The sequence below is a fragment of the Rhinichthys klamathensis genome, unplaced genomic scaffold, assembly GCF_029890125.1.
Source record: "Rhinichthys klamathensis goyatoka isolate OS25496 unplaced genomic scaffold, OSU_Roscu_1.1 h1tg000132l_1, whole genome shotgun sequence".
In the NCBI taxonomy this organism is placed as follows: domain Eukaryota; kingdom Metazoa; phylum Chordata; class Actinopteri; order Cypriniformes; family Leuciscidae; genus Rhinichthys; species Rhinichthys klamathensis.
In genome coordinates this window covers 484,373-501,942 of record NW_026606667.1, presented here as the reverse complement: position 1 = coordinate 501,942, position 17,570 = coordinate 484,373, and the positions used below count along the sequence as shown (strand labels likewise).

At 36.9% G+C, this 17,570-nt stretch overlaps 1 protein-coding gene and 1 long non-coding RNA gene across 2 annotated transcripts in view; one reads left to right on the top strand and one right to left on the bottom strand.

Annotated features, from left to right (window-relative positions):
- The window catches only part of LOC130089428 (astrotactin-2-like), a 482,727-nt gene that overhangs the window by 385,055 nt on the left and 80,102 nt on the right, over nt 1–17,570 (top strand). Inside the window, exons 14-16 of the mRNA XM_056256733.1 lie at nt 3,662–3,786; nt 8,281–8,385; nt 10,804–10,983. Coding sequence (XP_056112708.1) covers nt 3,662–3,786; nt 8,281–8,385; nt 10,804–10,983 — 410 coding nt within the window. The remainder of the gene's footprint in view (nt 1–3,661; nt 3,787–8,280; nt 8,386–10,803; nt 10,984–17,570) is intronic.
- LOC130089435 (uncharacterized) lies at nt 14,429–14,813 on the bottom strand. Its single transcript, XR_008807575.1, has 2 exons — nt 14,625–14,813; nt 14,429–14,593 (listed from the first exon to the last, which is right to left on the bottom strand). It is a non-coding gene; the product is annotated as an uncharacterized LOC130089435 (long non-coding RNA).

Genomic DNA, 17,570 nt, shown 5'->3' with positions numbered 1-17,570 from the left:
GCACCAACAACCATGCCACGCTCAAAATTGCTTAAAGGGGTCATATAATGGTGCATGCACTTTTACAAGTTGATTGTACTGAAATGTGTGTTGGCAGTGTCTGTACACAACCATCATATATTAATAAAAATCCATCCAGTGGTTATGTTTTAATCTCCTTATATGTTTTCCCCTGCCTCAAATCGAGCCGTTCGACCGTGTGACGTCACACGCTCGGAAGCCCCTCCCACGATTGTTGATTGACAGGAGCGTCTCAACACAGACCCGCCCTCGCGGGTGAGATCAGCTCCATGAGAGAGCTGTCAATCATAGTCTGCGCGGACCGGCGCGGTCATTGTTGATATGCTGGAGCACTGTCTATGAGCAGAATGGCGTCTAAGCGATTGTGGTGTTCTGTTCTTGGGTGTAATAACGAACACAGTCATTTTAATGTTCCTAAATCCGAACCGCTGAAGACGCAGTGGCTGAGTTTGTTTTCGAAGGGAATATTCCCCACGAGCAACGTCAATCCTTTCATGTTTGCGCGAATCATTTCTCACCAGACTGCTTTATAGACGAGGATCAGTATAAAGCTGGATTTGCTAAGCTGCTGCTCATGAAAAATGGATCGGTAGCTGCTACCAGATATTCGTGTTCCTGCTGAATCTCCAGAAGAACGGAAGTGAGTGTAACGTTTTATTAAACTTTATATTAATATATTAATCTTTGCAAATCGCTAGCTGCACGCTTCACAATGAATGCGTCTAAGGTTTACACTCAGGGTACATTACGGCATGTTTTCTATGTATGACGTTCTCAATATAATTCATAATCCCACGTTTATACTGAACAACGCGTTATGGTTATTGTGTTATTGTGTTACAAACGGTGTACACACAGAACAGAGAGGCGGAGTCAGCAAAGCTCATTATCATTTAAAGTCATATGCACTGAAACGGCGTGCTGAAAACAGAGCTGTTTTTGACCAGGTAAAATAAGTGTTTTCTTACAATACTAATGAGAATTTTTAATTAAAGTATATTACAAACTTTTAATTTAGACCCTAAAGAATCATATTAGCTTGTACAAAAATGGCATTATATGACCCCTTTAAATCACCTTTCTTTCCCATTCTGACATTCAGTTTGGAGTTCAGGAGATTGTCTTGACCAGGACCACACCCCTAAATGCATTGAAGCAACTGCCATGTGATTGGTTGATTAGATAATTGCATTAATGAGAAATTGAACAGGTGTCCCTAATAATTCTTTAGGTGAGTGTAGTTTGAGAAATGTCTGGGAAGAAGCATATAGAACTAAAATCAGTTGCACATTCAGATGCACTTTTTTTCAAAGGGCCCACATTATAATAAGGCAGAGGCTATTTACACTGAGTGAAATCAGCAGTATTTTCTTTTCACTAAGTGTAAATAGTAGTTATATGCTAATTATACTTAGTGCAAATATGGTAGATACTATTTGAACCTTAAATATTGGAGTTAGTGTAAATAGCCTTAGCCAACTAGGTGGGCTATTTGCACTTAGTGTAAATAGACACTCCGTAATTATAATGACACTCAATTAGCAGCAGGTTTTTGAAGACATCTGTGATTATTTACTATTGTACATGAATAATGAAAACAGGCTCAGATTGTGAAGGTGGGTGATAAGTATTCACTCTTCCAGATCACTTTCACAGTCGCCCCTTGACACGGATATGAATTAACCACAGATCAAGGTTTTTCTTTAGTTTGATTTGGATTAGATGTTCCTCCACAAGAAGATGGAAGAGTTCAAAGTGTTTAATGCTGCTCAGAGGTGGAAAACATGCATACTCAGCAATTTCATAATGTAAATTGACTTTCTTCCGATCTGGAAAAGCCAGTTGTGGATGTGAAAACTGATTCTGAGCCAACTGAAAAATAGAAATGTCTCCAAGCGTAACAAAATAGCAGAGTCTTTGCTTACTGAGTACTCTAGCATATTGTACTTATACCAAGAATCATTGTCTTCCCGTTGCCTGTTTGTGTCTTGAGGAAAGCCTTGATATGAGGCTGGACTGGTCCATCAGATCTAGTTTGAGAAATGTCTGGGAAGAAGTTTTTCTTTAGTTTGATTTGGATTAGATGTTCCTCCACAAGAAGATGGAAGAGTTCTTTAGATTATTAAAATGTTCTGTACACTAAGAAAAATACATTTCTTTGAGCAAAAAAATAATAATAATTAGTGACGTCACTGGTGTTTATTTGCATTTTACAACAGCTATGGAACATTTCTAATTTTATAATGATTTATACATTCAGGACATATATTTTGCATACTGATATTAATGAAAGTGTTGTTTGCTATTGATGTTTCTTGTAGAAATCTCAATTAAATAGATGAAGTGTTTGGAGAGGGAATTCAATAGAAGGCTAATTACACTTCATTGTCAAGAAGATGAAAATCCCATAACAATCACTGCATGCTTTTCAAAATGTCTCTCAGTATCACGAGGGTGAAAGAATATAACTATAATAAGACACGCAGGTGGCTAACAATAAGCTGGCATTTACTCAGCTGCCATCTCAATTTGAATCAAAGATGATCAGCTGTTCACACACACACACACACACACACACACACACACACACACACACACACAGGTACACCCATATTTTCTATCCCCTAGTCTCTAACCCTAACCATAATAACCCACGCTAAAATCTTTCTGCATTTTTACATTATAGTAAAAGTTTGTTTAGTATGTTTATATAGCGATTTGAATTATGAGGACATATGCATGTCAGAGCAAACGCATCATTGTAACATTATACTGTTTTGAATTGTCCTTGCATGTGATGACAATTTTTACACCGCTGGGGTCCGTTTTCATGATCTCTTCATGACCCTGTTTGTTAGCTTTCTGGACTTTTAGTCGATATGAAGTTTTTCTATTCTGGAAAATGGATTAAAATATTTAGGAATCATCTTGGACTGAATGGGCAAATTCATCAGGCCAATAAAATGCTGTCAGGAATGAGAAACCTGCATCTAACTAGGAATAGCTATAAATCATATTTCATGGTTGTGTCTTAATAAAGACTTTTGGGTAGCACTTTACTTGAAGGGGTGTGCATAAGACTAACATGACACTTTCATAATCATGACATGACACATTTGTTGATGCATGTTTATGACAATGTTAATGCATGTTTAGGACAGTGGTACAAATTGAATTTGTCATTAAAATGTTATAATGGCCTCATGACAGCCAATGTCAAAACCAACCAGTTTAATGTAATGTTAACCCATAAAGCTAAGTGGTTTCTTAAGTTTAATAATTACTCTGCTATGTCATGATTATGACATATTTATGACAATGTTGTCTTGGTAATGTCAAGTTGTCATGAAAAGACTCTGACAGGTTATGATGTATTGGTTTATGTCAAGATGTCATAACAAAGACATCTCAAACAATGTCATATTTGCATTAAAAATGTCATAATTGAGCGAATGACACTTAATGACAGTTGTCGTAAACATGCATAAAACCTCTGTCATGGTTATGAAGGTGTCATGTCAGTCTTATGCACACCCCTTCAAGTAAAGTGTTACCAGGAAGATAATGATTCTAACTCACCAGCAACACACCTGTCTAATATCTGTCTGATGCTTTACGCCGATTTATGCTTGTATTTCAGGGATAATAACTTCATCAAGGATTTCCCGCAGCTGGCCGACGGGTTGATGGTGATTCCTCTGCCGGTGGAAGAACAGTGTCGGGGAGTTTTGTCAGAGCCTCTGCCTAACCTGCAGCTGCTCTCAGGTGAGTCTTCATCGTCAACTCATTCATCACGTCCTCTGAGGGATCAGTGCTTTAAAGGCATCCTATTTACACTTCCACAGACTTTCCTCTGAGGTCCACTTATAATGTCACAAGCTAGTTATATAAACAACGTGTGAGATACAGTTGTTAAGAGAAGATGTCTGTGACTCCTTTTAATTGAATTAGGCCTATTAGTTCATACAGGCTTGGCATCTAGTTTTTAATAAGATGGATGGTGAAAACAAACAAGACTGTATGTGATTAATTATATAGTTCTTAAACAGATGGCTTCTGTATTGCTGTCATTTTCACAACTCTGTTCTACACAGAATGGGAAAAAAGGTTAAAGAGACATTGTGTAGGAATTTCTCCCATCTAGCGGTGAAAATGTATTTTGCATTCAAACGAATTGTGCTCTCCAGCGCCTCACTTTTTCAAATGCGCGTTGCATCTACGGTAGCCATTATGTACCAAAAAGCTAAAACAGGATGTCTTCTAATAGCACTTCGTCGAGTGTTCCTTCGGGTGAACAGGTTTGTTATTTCAAACAACCAGCAACTTGACACAACGAACAAACTAATGTTACAGTATGAATTACTGACTGTGAAAAACATGAACTATTGTCAAGTAGTTATGCCTTCTTTATTCGTTATATTTTCTGAAGTACGTGCATTAGATATCATCATCAACTTTTAACTATAAATGTTCATCTGTCTATAAAATAAAGTACACAACCAAACAATGAAAAAAAGCTAGATGGTAACATTGACTTACCTGTCGAAGAAAGCAGGACTTCAGCGTCTCTTTTGAAATCTTTCTCCTGCATTAGCTCTTTCCACCTGGAAAAAGCTATCCCGACATTAACTCGTGTTTTTTTGTAATCTCCGGTCACATTTCCTTTTACGATCTATTTAGGACTTTTCTGGCGACGAGGATTTGCAATTTTAAAATACATAAAAAAGTACACACTGTCCCTTTAAAGTCAGGATGAGTTGCGATCGTCTTTTCTTCCTTATTGTGATGTATATCCGAATGAAACGGCTTTTGGAACAAGGAAAAATGTAGGGCGGGGCTTGATTTTGTCTGTTGGGAATTGATTGGATGGTTGTGGCTTGCTATTGGCTGATCTCATGTGAGTGACAGGTTATAGCCCCGCCCTCGTCATCAGAGAAGAGAAGAGATGCTGCAAGAGGAAGGGGAAGTTACTTATATTCCTCGTAATCTTGAATCAGAGTTTAAAACAATAATGATGTGCACAGACAAGTTATAATAAATGCTGCAATATTCCATAAAACAATAAGAATTGTCAATTTTGATTTCATGGTGACTTTAAAAACATGGATGTGACAAGGTTTATTTTTGTCAAAAAATTGTCAATTATTTAGTAAATTCCTGTTTTTCATGATAAATCCCCTTTAAAATGGAAGATGGCGTGAGGAACTGACAGTAATCGTAGCATCAGCTCAGTGGACGGCTGCTCTCTGTCTCAATGAGAGGAAAACCAGCAGTGCAGAGAGCTTTCATTTCCCCACTCATATCACTTTTGATCACAACTCCCAATTCAGAGCTGTCTTTTCATTTATTTGTTTTCACTCCAGTTCTTTCTAATGTGGACTCCACATAAATGTGGGCTCCGATGACAAGTGGCTAATTTAATAACAGTTTGTGTTTTCCAGGACTGAGAGTGGAGAGTTGTTAATGCTGATTACGGCTCTCAGTTTTTTGCTGCATCTGTTCCAGTGCTTTAAGTGGCCCAAAAGAGGTGGCGGTACTCTATTATTATTTATTTATTTATTTTTTGCTGACTCCCCTCCTCCCCTGAGGTAACAACAACTATATTTAAGGGGTTTTATATAAACAGCAGTCAACCTTATAAAAAATAATAAATCCTTTTATTAGTTTGTAGATTTGCTTTAGCTAGAAAGAGCTACTGAACATAAATAAAATGTGCAAAAGGGTATTGAAAAAATACCCTTAGAAAGAGCTACAGTAGAAAGAGCTACTGAACATAAATAAAATGTGCAAAAGGGTATTGAAAAAATACCCTTAGAAAGAGCTACAGTAGAAAGAGCTACTGAACATAAATAAAATGTACAAAATGTGGATATGAATCCAACTGGAAAAACTTGTGAAAAGATATATTTTGATTAGTCAAATAGCAAATAGCATATAGTGAAGCTCTATAGCCATCTAGTGGTTAAAGTGATTATTTTATTTTAAAACTGCATTTTCAAAAAAATGACCAAAAATCTTACATTAAACCATGTAAAATTATCCATGTTTATCTCCATGAATGAAAGTTAGAAATCTGGGTCTTTTATAAAGTGAATTTGACATAAAATGCTTTTTTTTTTGTAAAAAGCCTATTTAAATATTTATTTATTTATAGAAATTTAAAATATATCATAAATCCTCCAAAAAAATGCACAAATGTTGAGCAAAAACATTAATAAACAGAGTAAAATTACATTTGCAAAAAAAAAAAAAAAAAAAAAATATTTTACAAAATTAAATGTTATTGTCTGGGTATATAGAGCATCACAGTCCCGCCCACAGCCCGAGAGAGCTTCGGTGCCGAAAGTAAATTTCCCATTAATTTCTCCCATTGACGTTTTGGAAAAACCATATCTAAAGAGTTTTAGAGCATGTCTGAGGATAACCAGCAACAGCTGAACTCATAAGCATACAACATATCATTTCGAGTGAAAAAACGAAGAGAAAATCCAAATAAAGTCAAAGGTACAACAAGACTGTGTACATATTTTCATTTCCGAGCGAAGGAACTACTCATCCCATAAACCACCGCGCCTCACTGAAGTCGACTGAAGCCACAACCGCGAAAGAGCCTTTTGAGCGACTTCCAAATCGGAAGACGGCCACGCGAACGTTTTCCTCCAGTGAATTTTGTACCGGTGCGTACCGGCCCACTTAAAGCACTGGTCTGTTCCTAATGAGATTTAAACTATTATTGCGTCTGTCAGCATGTGAAGATAGAAGTGTGATATGGCCGATGCGATGTTTTGAGGGTGCTGCTGTCATCTCACACCATACAAATTTCAAAAGTTCACTTGAAAGTGTTTTTGAAACCTTCCCACACATCTATCTACCTAACCTACCTTATCTGGTCAGGAATCAGATACTTGTTATAAAATTTAAATTTCTATCCCACTTAACGATCTCTGTGTGCACAATTGAATCTGTTTTTTAACCATTCAAGCATTCATTTGCGTGCTGTTTTCTGTGCTGAGCACATCCAGAGCGTGTGCACAAAAGCCACCTCTCATATAGTGCACGGATACCGAATTGAGTTCTCTTTTGAGGCCATTTGAGGCCATTATCTTTTTTGCGCTTGAACAACAAATGTAAACAAAAGTATGTCAAAATATCCTAGTAAACACAGTCTCGTATGTCTTAAGTGAACATAAACAGTTGAGAAAGTAAACGCATGTGTAACAGTATATTAGATCCATGCATCAGGTCTTAAAGTGACAGCAGCTTAATAAATCTGATGCCGTCTGTGTCATTACTAAAAAGATAATCACTCACTAATCTTGACTGAATAACTTTTGTAACTTTAATAAGGATTAATCTATATTTTATTTATAGAAAGAAAAAAATGCAGTGTTATTTTATATTTGATTTCAATCTCTGAACTTGGTTCATTCATTGTATGTATTTGTGCTTTTGCTAATTTGATTATTTGTTCTTATTGTATTCCTGACTGTATACTTGTCTTTAATAATGTTTGGAATAAAAATGAGTTAGTAGTTTATTAGTTAGTTGTTCTTTAAGGTGCTGTTTTTTGTTTATGGTATTCAGCTGCAACATAATGTTTCTGTTGCAGAAAGTCGATAAAAATCGGAATCAATAATCAGAATCAGAATTGCTAAAAATTCAACCCATCTATTGCATGCTTTTTAAAAGTTTACTTAAGTGTATTAAGAAACAGACTCTCTTTAAGTTTACTTAAGTGGCCTTTAATTTAATCAATATATAATACAATTCAATTCACATTTATTTGTATACTGCTTTTCACAATACACATAGTTTCAAAGCAGCTTTACAGAAAATGCATGAGTCCACATTATAATTTAGAGTGATCTGTTATCATAAGTAAATGTCTTGGTTATATATTTCCGAAATGTACATATACAAATCATAGTTAGCTAAAAATTTATTAATTTAAACAATGTTATAGTTTAAGGCAGAAACAATGAGCTCATTGAAATAATGAATACAAGTTTGTTAACAAATGATTCTGACATATAGAGAATAATCTGCAAGTACAGTTTAAAGATTTGAAGTACACTTCGTCAAGTGCAATTTAGCATACTACTTTTTCAATAGGGTCTTAATGAAGGATTCAGCTTTTCAGTAAATACCTCCTTGAGGAAGACCTCTCTAATTCTCATGGAAACAGTTTATGTCTGAAATGTAGCTTTTTAAGTTGCAGAATTGGGACATTAATCAACATCATATATGTTTGTGTTACAGGAGATGCCCAGTTCAGTGAAGCCATGGGATATCCCATGATGCAACAGTGGAGAGTGCGGAGTAACCTGTATAGAGTGAAGCTTAGTGCCATCACCTTGTCCACAGGTACCATAAACAGACAAACAACAACGTGTGTGTGTGTGTGTGTGTGTGTGTGCGTTCAGTGCATTTATACTTAGAAGTAAAAATTACATCAAGGGGTTAATTCTTATTCCAAATGCATGTGACTTTTCTTAGACGGACACATAGATATTTTGAGAAACGTTCACGTGTTTTGTTTTGCTATACATATTTTACACATGTCATATGCATGGTCAATAACTCATGGGGTCCAGCTTTAAAGGGGTTATGAAATGTATTTTCAGATCTCTACATTACGTTTCTGGAGTTTAGCTTATGGAGTTTTTTGCATCAAAAAAGTATTTGTAAAAATAAAAGATTGACAACAAGCAAGCAATATTTGACAATCATTAAAGGCACACTATGCAGGAATTCCGTTTTTGTCAAACAGCGACCCCTAGAGTCGCTGTGGAGTACTTGTATTTAACGTTACTGTCGTAAATACCACTCACGCAGAGCGTCACTGCACTCACGGCCTGATACCCCTTCGAAGCTGTTATATAGGCTATATGCACGCATAAGTTCTGCATTTGACGCAAGGATGCTCTTCAGTTTCCGGTTGGGGAGATTTAAAGCGGAGGAAAACCGAGGAAAACGTGATTATGGCAGAGTCTTCAAAATTTACTGTCCTCTCGTCTTTGAAACGAAACTTTAATACGTTTAGATGTAATTTTATATATAGTTATGTTTATTTAATATAATAAACAAAGAAGCATAAACAAAATGAGGGGTGTCTGTTTTGTCTGTTTTTGTGATTAACGTTTCTTTAGTATAGCAATAGAGTATAAAAACCAATATATAAATTCTCGGTATAGCATTGGACTCTACGATCGGCAGAAGTAATCCAGCATCCTTAGACCTTCACCGGAAATACCCCCGTGCATAGAGCCCATTAAGGTACAAATCTCGCATAGTGTGCCTTTAAAGGAGAACTCCGCCGCAAAATGAACCTTTTGTCTAATAAAACATTGGTACCTAGTCAACCGTTCTCTGAGATTTGTTTTCATGATAATCGAATGTAAAGAGTTTTATCTCTAAAAACTGTTTAGCGTATAACGCTAGTAATGGGGGCATATAATAAGTAAAAAGAAATCGCTAGTTAATATTACTAACAAGGCTCAAAATAGCCCCACACTAACACAGTAACATAATGAGGGTCCCTACATGCAAAACGAAGCATTGAGAACTTTGTAAGTGTACAGACCGTTTAATAAGAAGATATTTTATAAAGATAGTCCACTTCGTGTATACAGACAGGAGCCATCTTTGGAAAACAGTCTCGACTAGTCAAACCACGAACGCCATTCATACAGTTCAGCTCACTTAGCACGTCGTTCGTGGTTTGACTAGTCGAGACTGTTTTCCAAAGATGGCTCCTGTCTGTATACACGAAGTGGACTGTCTTTATCTTTATCTTCTTATTAAACGGTCTGTACACTTACAAAGTTCTCAATGCTTCGTTTTGCATGTAGGGACCCTCATTATGTTACTGTGTTCACGTGGGGCTATTTTGAGTCTTGTTAGTGGTATAAACTAGCGATTTCTTTTTACTTATTATATGCCCCCATTACTAGCATTATACGCCAAACAGTTTTTAGAGATAAAAGTCTTTACATTTGATTATCATGAAAACAAATCTCAGAGAACGGTTGACTAAGTACCAATGTTTTATTAGACCAAAGGTTCATTTTGCGCCGGAGTTCTCCTTTAAATAAGAGATGTGTTTTTGAACTCAACCTGAGCGCTCGTGTCCGCTGCTATCAGTGTCATGGATACATAGTGTCTCTTGTGGCGGCTTGCGCGCAGTCTTCACTCGGACGCGCTCTTCAATCAATCGCCGTTGCGGAGACTCTCTATTCATTCCGGTGAAATCACAAAATAAAATGCACACAAACTTAGAAAGATTTACTTACTAGTCCATCAACAAGATCGCCAGGTCAGCATCACCGTTGCATCCGGTGCTGCTTTTTAGCTTGCGCCAACGAGTGAAAGTCCGACGAGTGGGACTCTTGTCCGGTTCCTCACGCTGTCAGATTCTCTTGTCCTTTTCCTAGTCTCTTCCGACCGCGTTTTCTTTGCTTTTTCCATCGTCGAGTATCACATCTTCGTGCGTCATATGTTGTTGTTGATGTGTGTGACGTCGTTGCCGTAAAGTATGTCGTGATTCTCGCGAGATTTGTCGGGGGCGCTCCTCTCAAACTTGCATTGCTGGTTTTTCCAGCGGCGTCCCCCTCCCCAAGCTTTACTACCAGGATGATTCGCCCTACTATGAGTTTGTTTACCACCGAAATGACTTTGAAGCTGTTATATTAAGGTACAATTATTGCATAGTGTGCCTTTAATCAAAGATGTTCTCAACATGGACATTCATTGTTTCTCTGTGTGTGGTGGTGCTTTGGTCAGATTTCTCCAAGGTGCTGAAATCCCTGACGGCAGACAGCACACGGGATGAGTTGCTTGCCTTTATTCAGCAGTACGGCAGTCATTACATCTCTGAGGCGCTGTATGGTTCTGAACTCACCTGCAACATCTACTTCCCCAGCAAGAAGTCCCAGCAACAGCTCTGGCTCCAGTACCAGAAAGGTAAGAGAAGGGAAAGATGGGCATCCTCACAGACAAATAAAACTAAATAAATAAACCATTTCATTTCGTAGGGTGTGTGCAATTACACTCCTGGGTAGGGTTGCAGCAGCCATTTGCAAGTTCTTACTTAACCTAGAATGGAAAGTCCACACTAGGGCTTAGTAACTACTATGATTTGTAACTATCACTGTACTTAATTCAGTTGCACCATTTGTATTTACTACAGAACGCAGATCATTTCATAAGCTCGCTGTTAAGTAATCTCTTTTAAAATGTAAATGATTGTAAATGTCAGCATTATCATATATGTCTAAAGGGTTGAATTATGTCGTGTTAAACAAGAGCTTATTGATGCAATTCAGTCAGTCTGCTATTTTATTACAACTGTTACTCCTATTCGGAGGCTTCCCTAAATATTTAGGTTAGAGTTGCGTTTAATGGTGCAATTAAAAAATATTTAGTAGTGCATAAGTTGTAACTTAGTGCTTAAACTTGGCTTATGCAACCGGCCCCTGCTGTGTTGACCGTCAGATATTACACTAGTGGATTCTGGACATGTGCAAAAATAGTTCATGTTCATTCAGCATATCTGACCTCTGAGTCAACACCCACCTCTGAGACAGCAAATACACATTCAGACAGCCTACAGGTCGATACAGAGGCAATAAACCAAGGCTAGCCAACACTATTGGTACACAGTACTGACGATTGCTTGGTTAAAAATAGTACGTCTCCTTGCTTTACCCCGATTTGCTTATATAATAATTACTTCAATGGATAGGCTAACTCAAAAAGGCACCTGACAAATAACCCATCTAGTGGCTAAAAAACAAAACTGCACGCATTTTGCAGAAGAACATTGTTTTGGTTGTGCTTCGGTCTGCGTGAATTTTGCAGATGAATATTACCCTTCACAATTAATGCTTTACAATGAACTTGGTTAGAGATCTAAATGTGGCAATTCATTTGTTCAATAAAAAAAACCCCGTACATGTCGAGTAATAAAAACGTCATCTCTGCGTCGCTTTTACAACATTTCAAATCCATCAGTTCTCACAATCTCTAGAAAAGCCAAGGCGATGTTGATTCTTGTTTTATTACAAGCTCTGTCGCGGTCTCTTTTACCAGCACTCTCCTCTATTCGGATTTAGTTAAAAACAGGTGATTTAGTGGATCCATGTCAAAGTTGATTGCTTGTTGTGAAACTAACCTCTGCCTCTCCCACACCAGAAACACGGCAAAGCAAAATAACTCTTCTTTATTTACGGATACGACGAGACACGTAAATAAACCATCCCACCTGGTCTAAAATATAAACACTTACCATGATTACCATAGTGAATCATGGTAAGACAAAAACGTTTTGGAAGAAGGGTTGATGATTTATGGCTCATTTTTTAGATTTAGCTAATTTTGCACAGCAACGACAAAACAAAGTTACATATAGTGTACCTTTTAAAAAAACTTTTTCAGACAATAGTTTCAACGTCGGACCGGCTTTTCAGAGATCATGACAACTCAAGAGACTACATAGGATTTAAAACCAACCCCCAAAAAAATAGAAATTTTGGACTTTTCAATGAGTCAAACCAACAGTGGTCAGTCCCTCCAGAAAAACGTGATTATGCGATCGCATGATTTAGTGCATAATCAGCCAAAGTCCGCATTTTTTCAAATACGCCGCACTTTCGCTGCACTCATTTTCGTTGCAAAAGTCACATATATCTTAGCAGAAAGTTGAAAAATGTTGCATTTGCTTCACACAAAAGCAGCCATTTCCCCATTGCCATGGGAACGTTATGAAGTGACATAATTACGTGACATGAACATCATCGAAAATCTGTAAAACAGGAGCACACTTTAATTTTTTTAAATATTTTATTTATTAATTTTTACAGAAGTTGTAGCATATTCCTTTTGTAAAGCTACAGAACTTGTTTGACTCATCAATGTATTGTAAGTTTGATGTGTTTATTAAGGTCCGAAATAAAACAAGATGAGAACTTAAATATTCCAGCACTTTCTGTAATGTAATTAAGCTTACTTATCATAGGAAGTAATAAGAAATTACTCTTTACATTAAGGTAGTAGCCTAGTGAGAACAGGGTGTTGGGGGAATCACTTTTTCATCAAACCGCAATTTTTGCAAGTTCCCGCAATTTCATCGCATAAAATTGCATAAATATCCCGCATATTACATCGCATTTTTTAAGAAAACGGGCCGCATAATCAAGGGGTTTTGCCCGCAACAATCACAAAAAAACTCTGCGTTTTTCTGGAAGGACTGTACAGTCAACTACGCGAGACATTATTAAAGGGATACTCCACTTTTTTGGAAATAGGCTCATTTTACAACTCCCCCAGAGTTAAACTGTTGAGTTTTACCGTTTTTGAATCCATTCAGCCGATCTCCGGTTCTGGCGGTACCACTTTTAGCATAGCTTAGCATACATCATTGAAGTGGACAAGACCATTAGCATTTCTAAAAAAAAAATGACCAAAGAGTTTCGATATTTTTCCTATTTAAAACTTGACTCTTCTGTAGTTACATCGTGCACTAAGACCGACGTAAAATGTAAAGTTGAGATTTTCTAGGCTGATATGGCTAGGAACTATACTCTCATTCCTGCGTAATAATCAAGAAACTTTACTGCCGTACCATGAGAGCAGCAGGCGTAATGATATGATGCAGCGCCTGAAAATAGTTCCGTTGTGTTGACGGAAGGTGGCCTATTTTCAGGCGCTGTGTCATATCATTACGCATATTGGTACCGCCAGAACCGGAGATCGGCTGAATGGATTCAAAAACGGTAAAACTCAACAGTTTAACTCTGGGGGAGTTGTAAAATGAGCCTATTTCCAAAAAAAAAGTGGAGTTTTCCTCTAACGGATATCTTTTTATTTATTTTTTGCTATGTCTTTGCTTTTGCTCAGCCACTAGAGGCCAAATCCTCCGTACTGTAGCTTTAATAGTTTTCAGATGCATCTTTTGAACACTTCGTCTGTGATTAGTTGTGCAGTGAGTCTTTGAGTGTGCAACGCCTTAAATCTAGTGGTATGAACTAGTGGGTTTTCAAGCAGGGACACCATTCCTGTGAAATCTTCATGTCTGCTTACCCAAACCTACTGTTTTGATGATACACATAAAAGCTTCCACCGTTTGTGAGCAGTTTTTCTCTTCATTAGCATCCGATGCTTTGCTGTCAGATGTACAGATCATCTTCAGATGGTGTAATTATGGACATGTGACAGCTGGAACATTTTAAATAACTTCAGAAATATTGTTTATTAACCTATTTTCCCAACACTGTATTCCACAGAATTGTTTAAAATGCATTAATTTGCTTTTAAACATGATTAAAAGTGTCCAACAGTTGACCTGGTAATGGCTTATTTTTCAGTATAATGAAGGCTACAATAGAAAAAAAAGGGAGAAAAAACAGACAATCTCACATGTTTCTTTTATTGCACACAATTGGTCATGAACATTACAAACACAAATTCGGGACTCATTTCACTGACACCAACATCAATGCTTGAACATGATTATGTTTGGATGAATTATGAAAGCAATACGTCCATTCAGAATCAGAATCTCCTGCCATAAACTCTAACAAATGCGTAACAGTTTGAGAAAATACTCATTGTGTAGGCCTTACTATAACTGATATTACCTTAATCATGATGGGTAATGGTAAATACCCAGAAAAGGGCAACTTTGCAGGCGATTTACATATGACTATACCTGCCATATGTCACTTGTTCATGATTTGTTGCACATTATGCTTTGACAACCAACAAAAAAACACTCACTCATGATGGTCTTCTATTGTACAGAATGACAAAAACAAAAATGTATTGCATTGTGGATTTAGGTTTGTGCGTAAGTAAAAATAAGTAACAAAATCCCTGGGACCCATTCTCCATATATTGCTTTATACGTCTAAGATAGCGATGCTTAACAGATCTTTTAATAGTGATAATTGCCATTTAGATCATTTTTTTACTGTGCAAATTTGATTACGTATCTTGTTAATTGTTAAATATTGCGTACTCCAGTTTACTGGAAAAGCTCCATGTATTAATACTTGATACTAATTAGAAATAAATCAATTGGTCAATGACTAGAGTAAGGAAATGGCAATAAATACTATTAAAAATGATTACTAATTGACATTTTATTTCATATATGACATATTATATTAAGTGAGAGCCATTAAAAGGATGAGCACAATTCCTAACACAAGACGATATTTTAGAAGGCCATAGAAGAACATCTGGATTTTATAAGAGCAAGAAAGCAGCCAAAACAAGAACATACTGCAGAAAGAGGTGCATACAAGGTGTTTGTTACATTATTTCCATTTCCATTGTGTCTTTACTCTTGCGTTTCAACAGAATTTGTGATTTATTATTGTTTTAGGATTAAAGCTAGATGAATTTAACAGTTTAATTCTACCTGAATCGCAGTTGCATGAAGGCAAAAATAAAAGTGGTCTTTAAAAAAAACAGTATTCTACTTGAACATGGCAGGCAATTCAATGAAAACCATGTTTCATTTCTAAAGGGTCACATACACTTTTCTAATGACACGGCAGACAGTGCATTTTATGTCTGGATCACCTGTGCATTTATTATAAGGCCAATGCAGGCTTTCTGCGTTTGTTGGTAATGCACGTTTATTAAAACTTAAGCGTTACAGTTAATAAGGCCAGAAACACTTTACGCAAATGCATGGCCAACACACTGTGGTCCGGTTCAATATACTTGCGTTGTTTGGCAATAAGCAACCTCAAGAAGGTGATATTAGTTACCTTTAAATGTCTGTGCCATTTAACTGGATATGCTATGACTTTAACTTAGCAAACTGTTTATGACAGTAGTTGACCTACAGTAAAAAGAAAATGGACATAAAACCAGACGTTAGCATTAATGTCTAAACAGCATAGAGAATGCAACACATACTTGCATTGTGTTATGAATTGTGATAATGGGTTTCCATTCCATTCTAATCTATTTGTGATTGTTTCATGTAGCCTTAAAGGGATAGTTCACCCAAAAATGAAAATTCTGTCAGTAATCACTCTCCCTCATGTTGTTCCCCGTAAGACTTTCGTTCATCTTCGGAACACAAATTAAGATATTTTTGATTAAATCTGAGAGCTGGATCACTCCTCCATAGGCTTCTTAAGGGATCGAAACTGGCCGGCCCAAAAGTTATGAAAGACATCGTTAAAATAGTCCGAGTGACTCCAGTGGCTCAAATCTTAAGTTTATCAAGCGACGAGAATATTTTTTATGCGCAAAAAACAAACAAAAATAACGACTTTATTCAACTATTCATTTCCTTCTCTGTACGGCAGTGATTTTTACTACGCAAAGCTTCTAGGTTGTACGTCACGCATCACACACATGACCAGCGTCGGCCAATAGTGAGCCTACGTGTGACGTGCAACCTAGAAGCTTTGCGCAATATCACTACGTGAAATCTCACGGCCCACAGAGAAGGAAATGAATAGTTGAATAAAGTCGTTATTTTTGTTTGTTTTTTTGCGCACAAAAAGTATTCTCATCATTAAGGTTGAGCCACTGTAGTCACTCGGACTATTTTAACGATGTCTTTCATAACTTCTGGGCCGGCCAGTATCGATCCCTTAAGAAGCCTATGGAGGAGTGATCCAGCTCTCAGATTTCATCAAAAATATCTTAATTTGTGTTCCGAAGATGAACGAAAGTCTTACGGGGAACAACATGAGGGCGAGTAATTACTGACTGAATTTTCCTTTTTGGGTGAACTAGCCCTTTAATCTGCTCCAGCACATGTTTGAACCAACAGACCTGAATGAAAACTAAATGTTACTAATAGCATAACCAAGATTTTAAGACAACAAGCTCAGTGCTGTCTAAAGCTTTCAAGAAGGACAGTTTTAAGATCCACCCTTTCAGATACAAGGACACTTTAATGCAAATTATCATTTCAAATATGGTGTAAAATGCTGAGTCATTTCCCTACTTCAGTTGAATATAGCAGTTACTCTCATGATAGGCTTGTATATATCTCCTGAATTTGACAGGCCTTTGGGTCCTGCAACATAGCAATGCTTGTACAAACTGGGTTACACTACAGACCAGTTCACAATAAATTAATAACTATAATATACAACCTTTGTAGTAACAATAACTTAACATTTTTTTCAAGCGTACTGTTCTTTAGTTTTAGAAAATTCATACCGTCACAGAAATCAGAAAGTCCTTCAGTTATAAGGGGGCACTTTAATAGAGAGAGCATTATGGGAACTCATTACAACGATTACACACGAACATGACACTCACAGCAGCATTTTGAGTCAGTACGTTTTGAGTCACGTTTTCCAAATCAAATGAAGCACCTTCCCATTAGTAATATTCTGGGTACAGTTACAGTACAAGTTAAGATCAATCATAGCACTTGTGGCATAATGTTGATTCCCTCAAAAATGGTGCACTATATATATATATATATGTTTCAGTGAGGCATTTGCAATGAAGGTGGATGTAGATGGATGACAAAAAAAATGTTCATCTACAATTAAAAAATAAACGCAGAG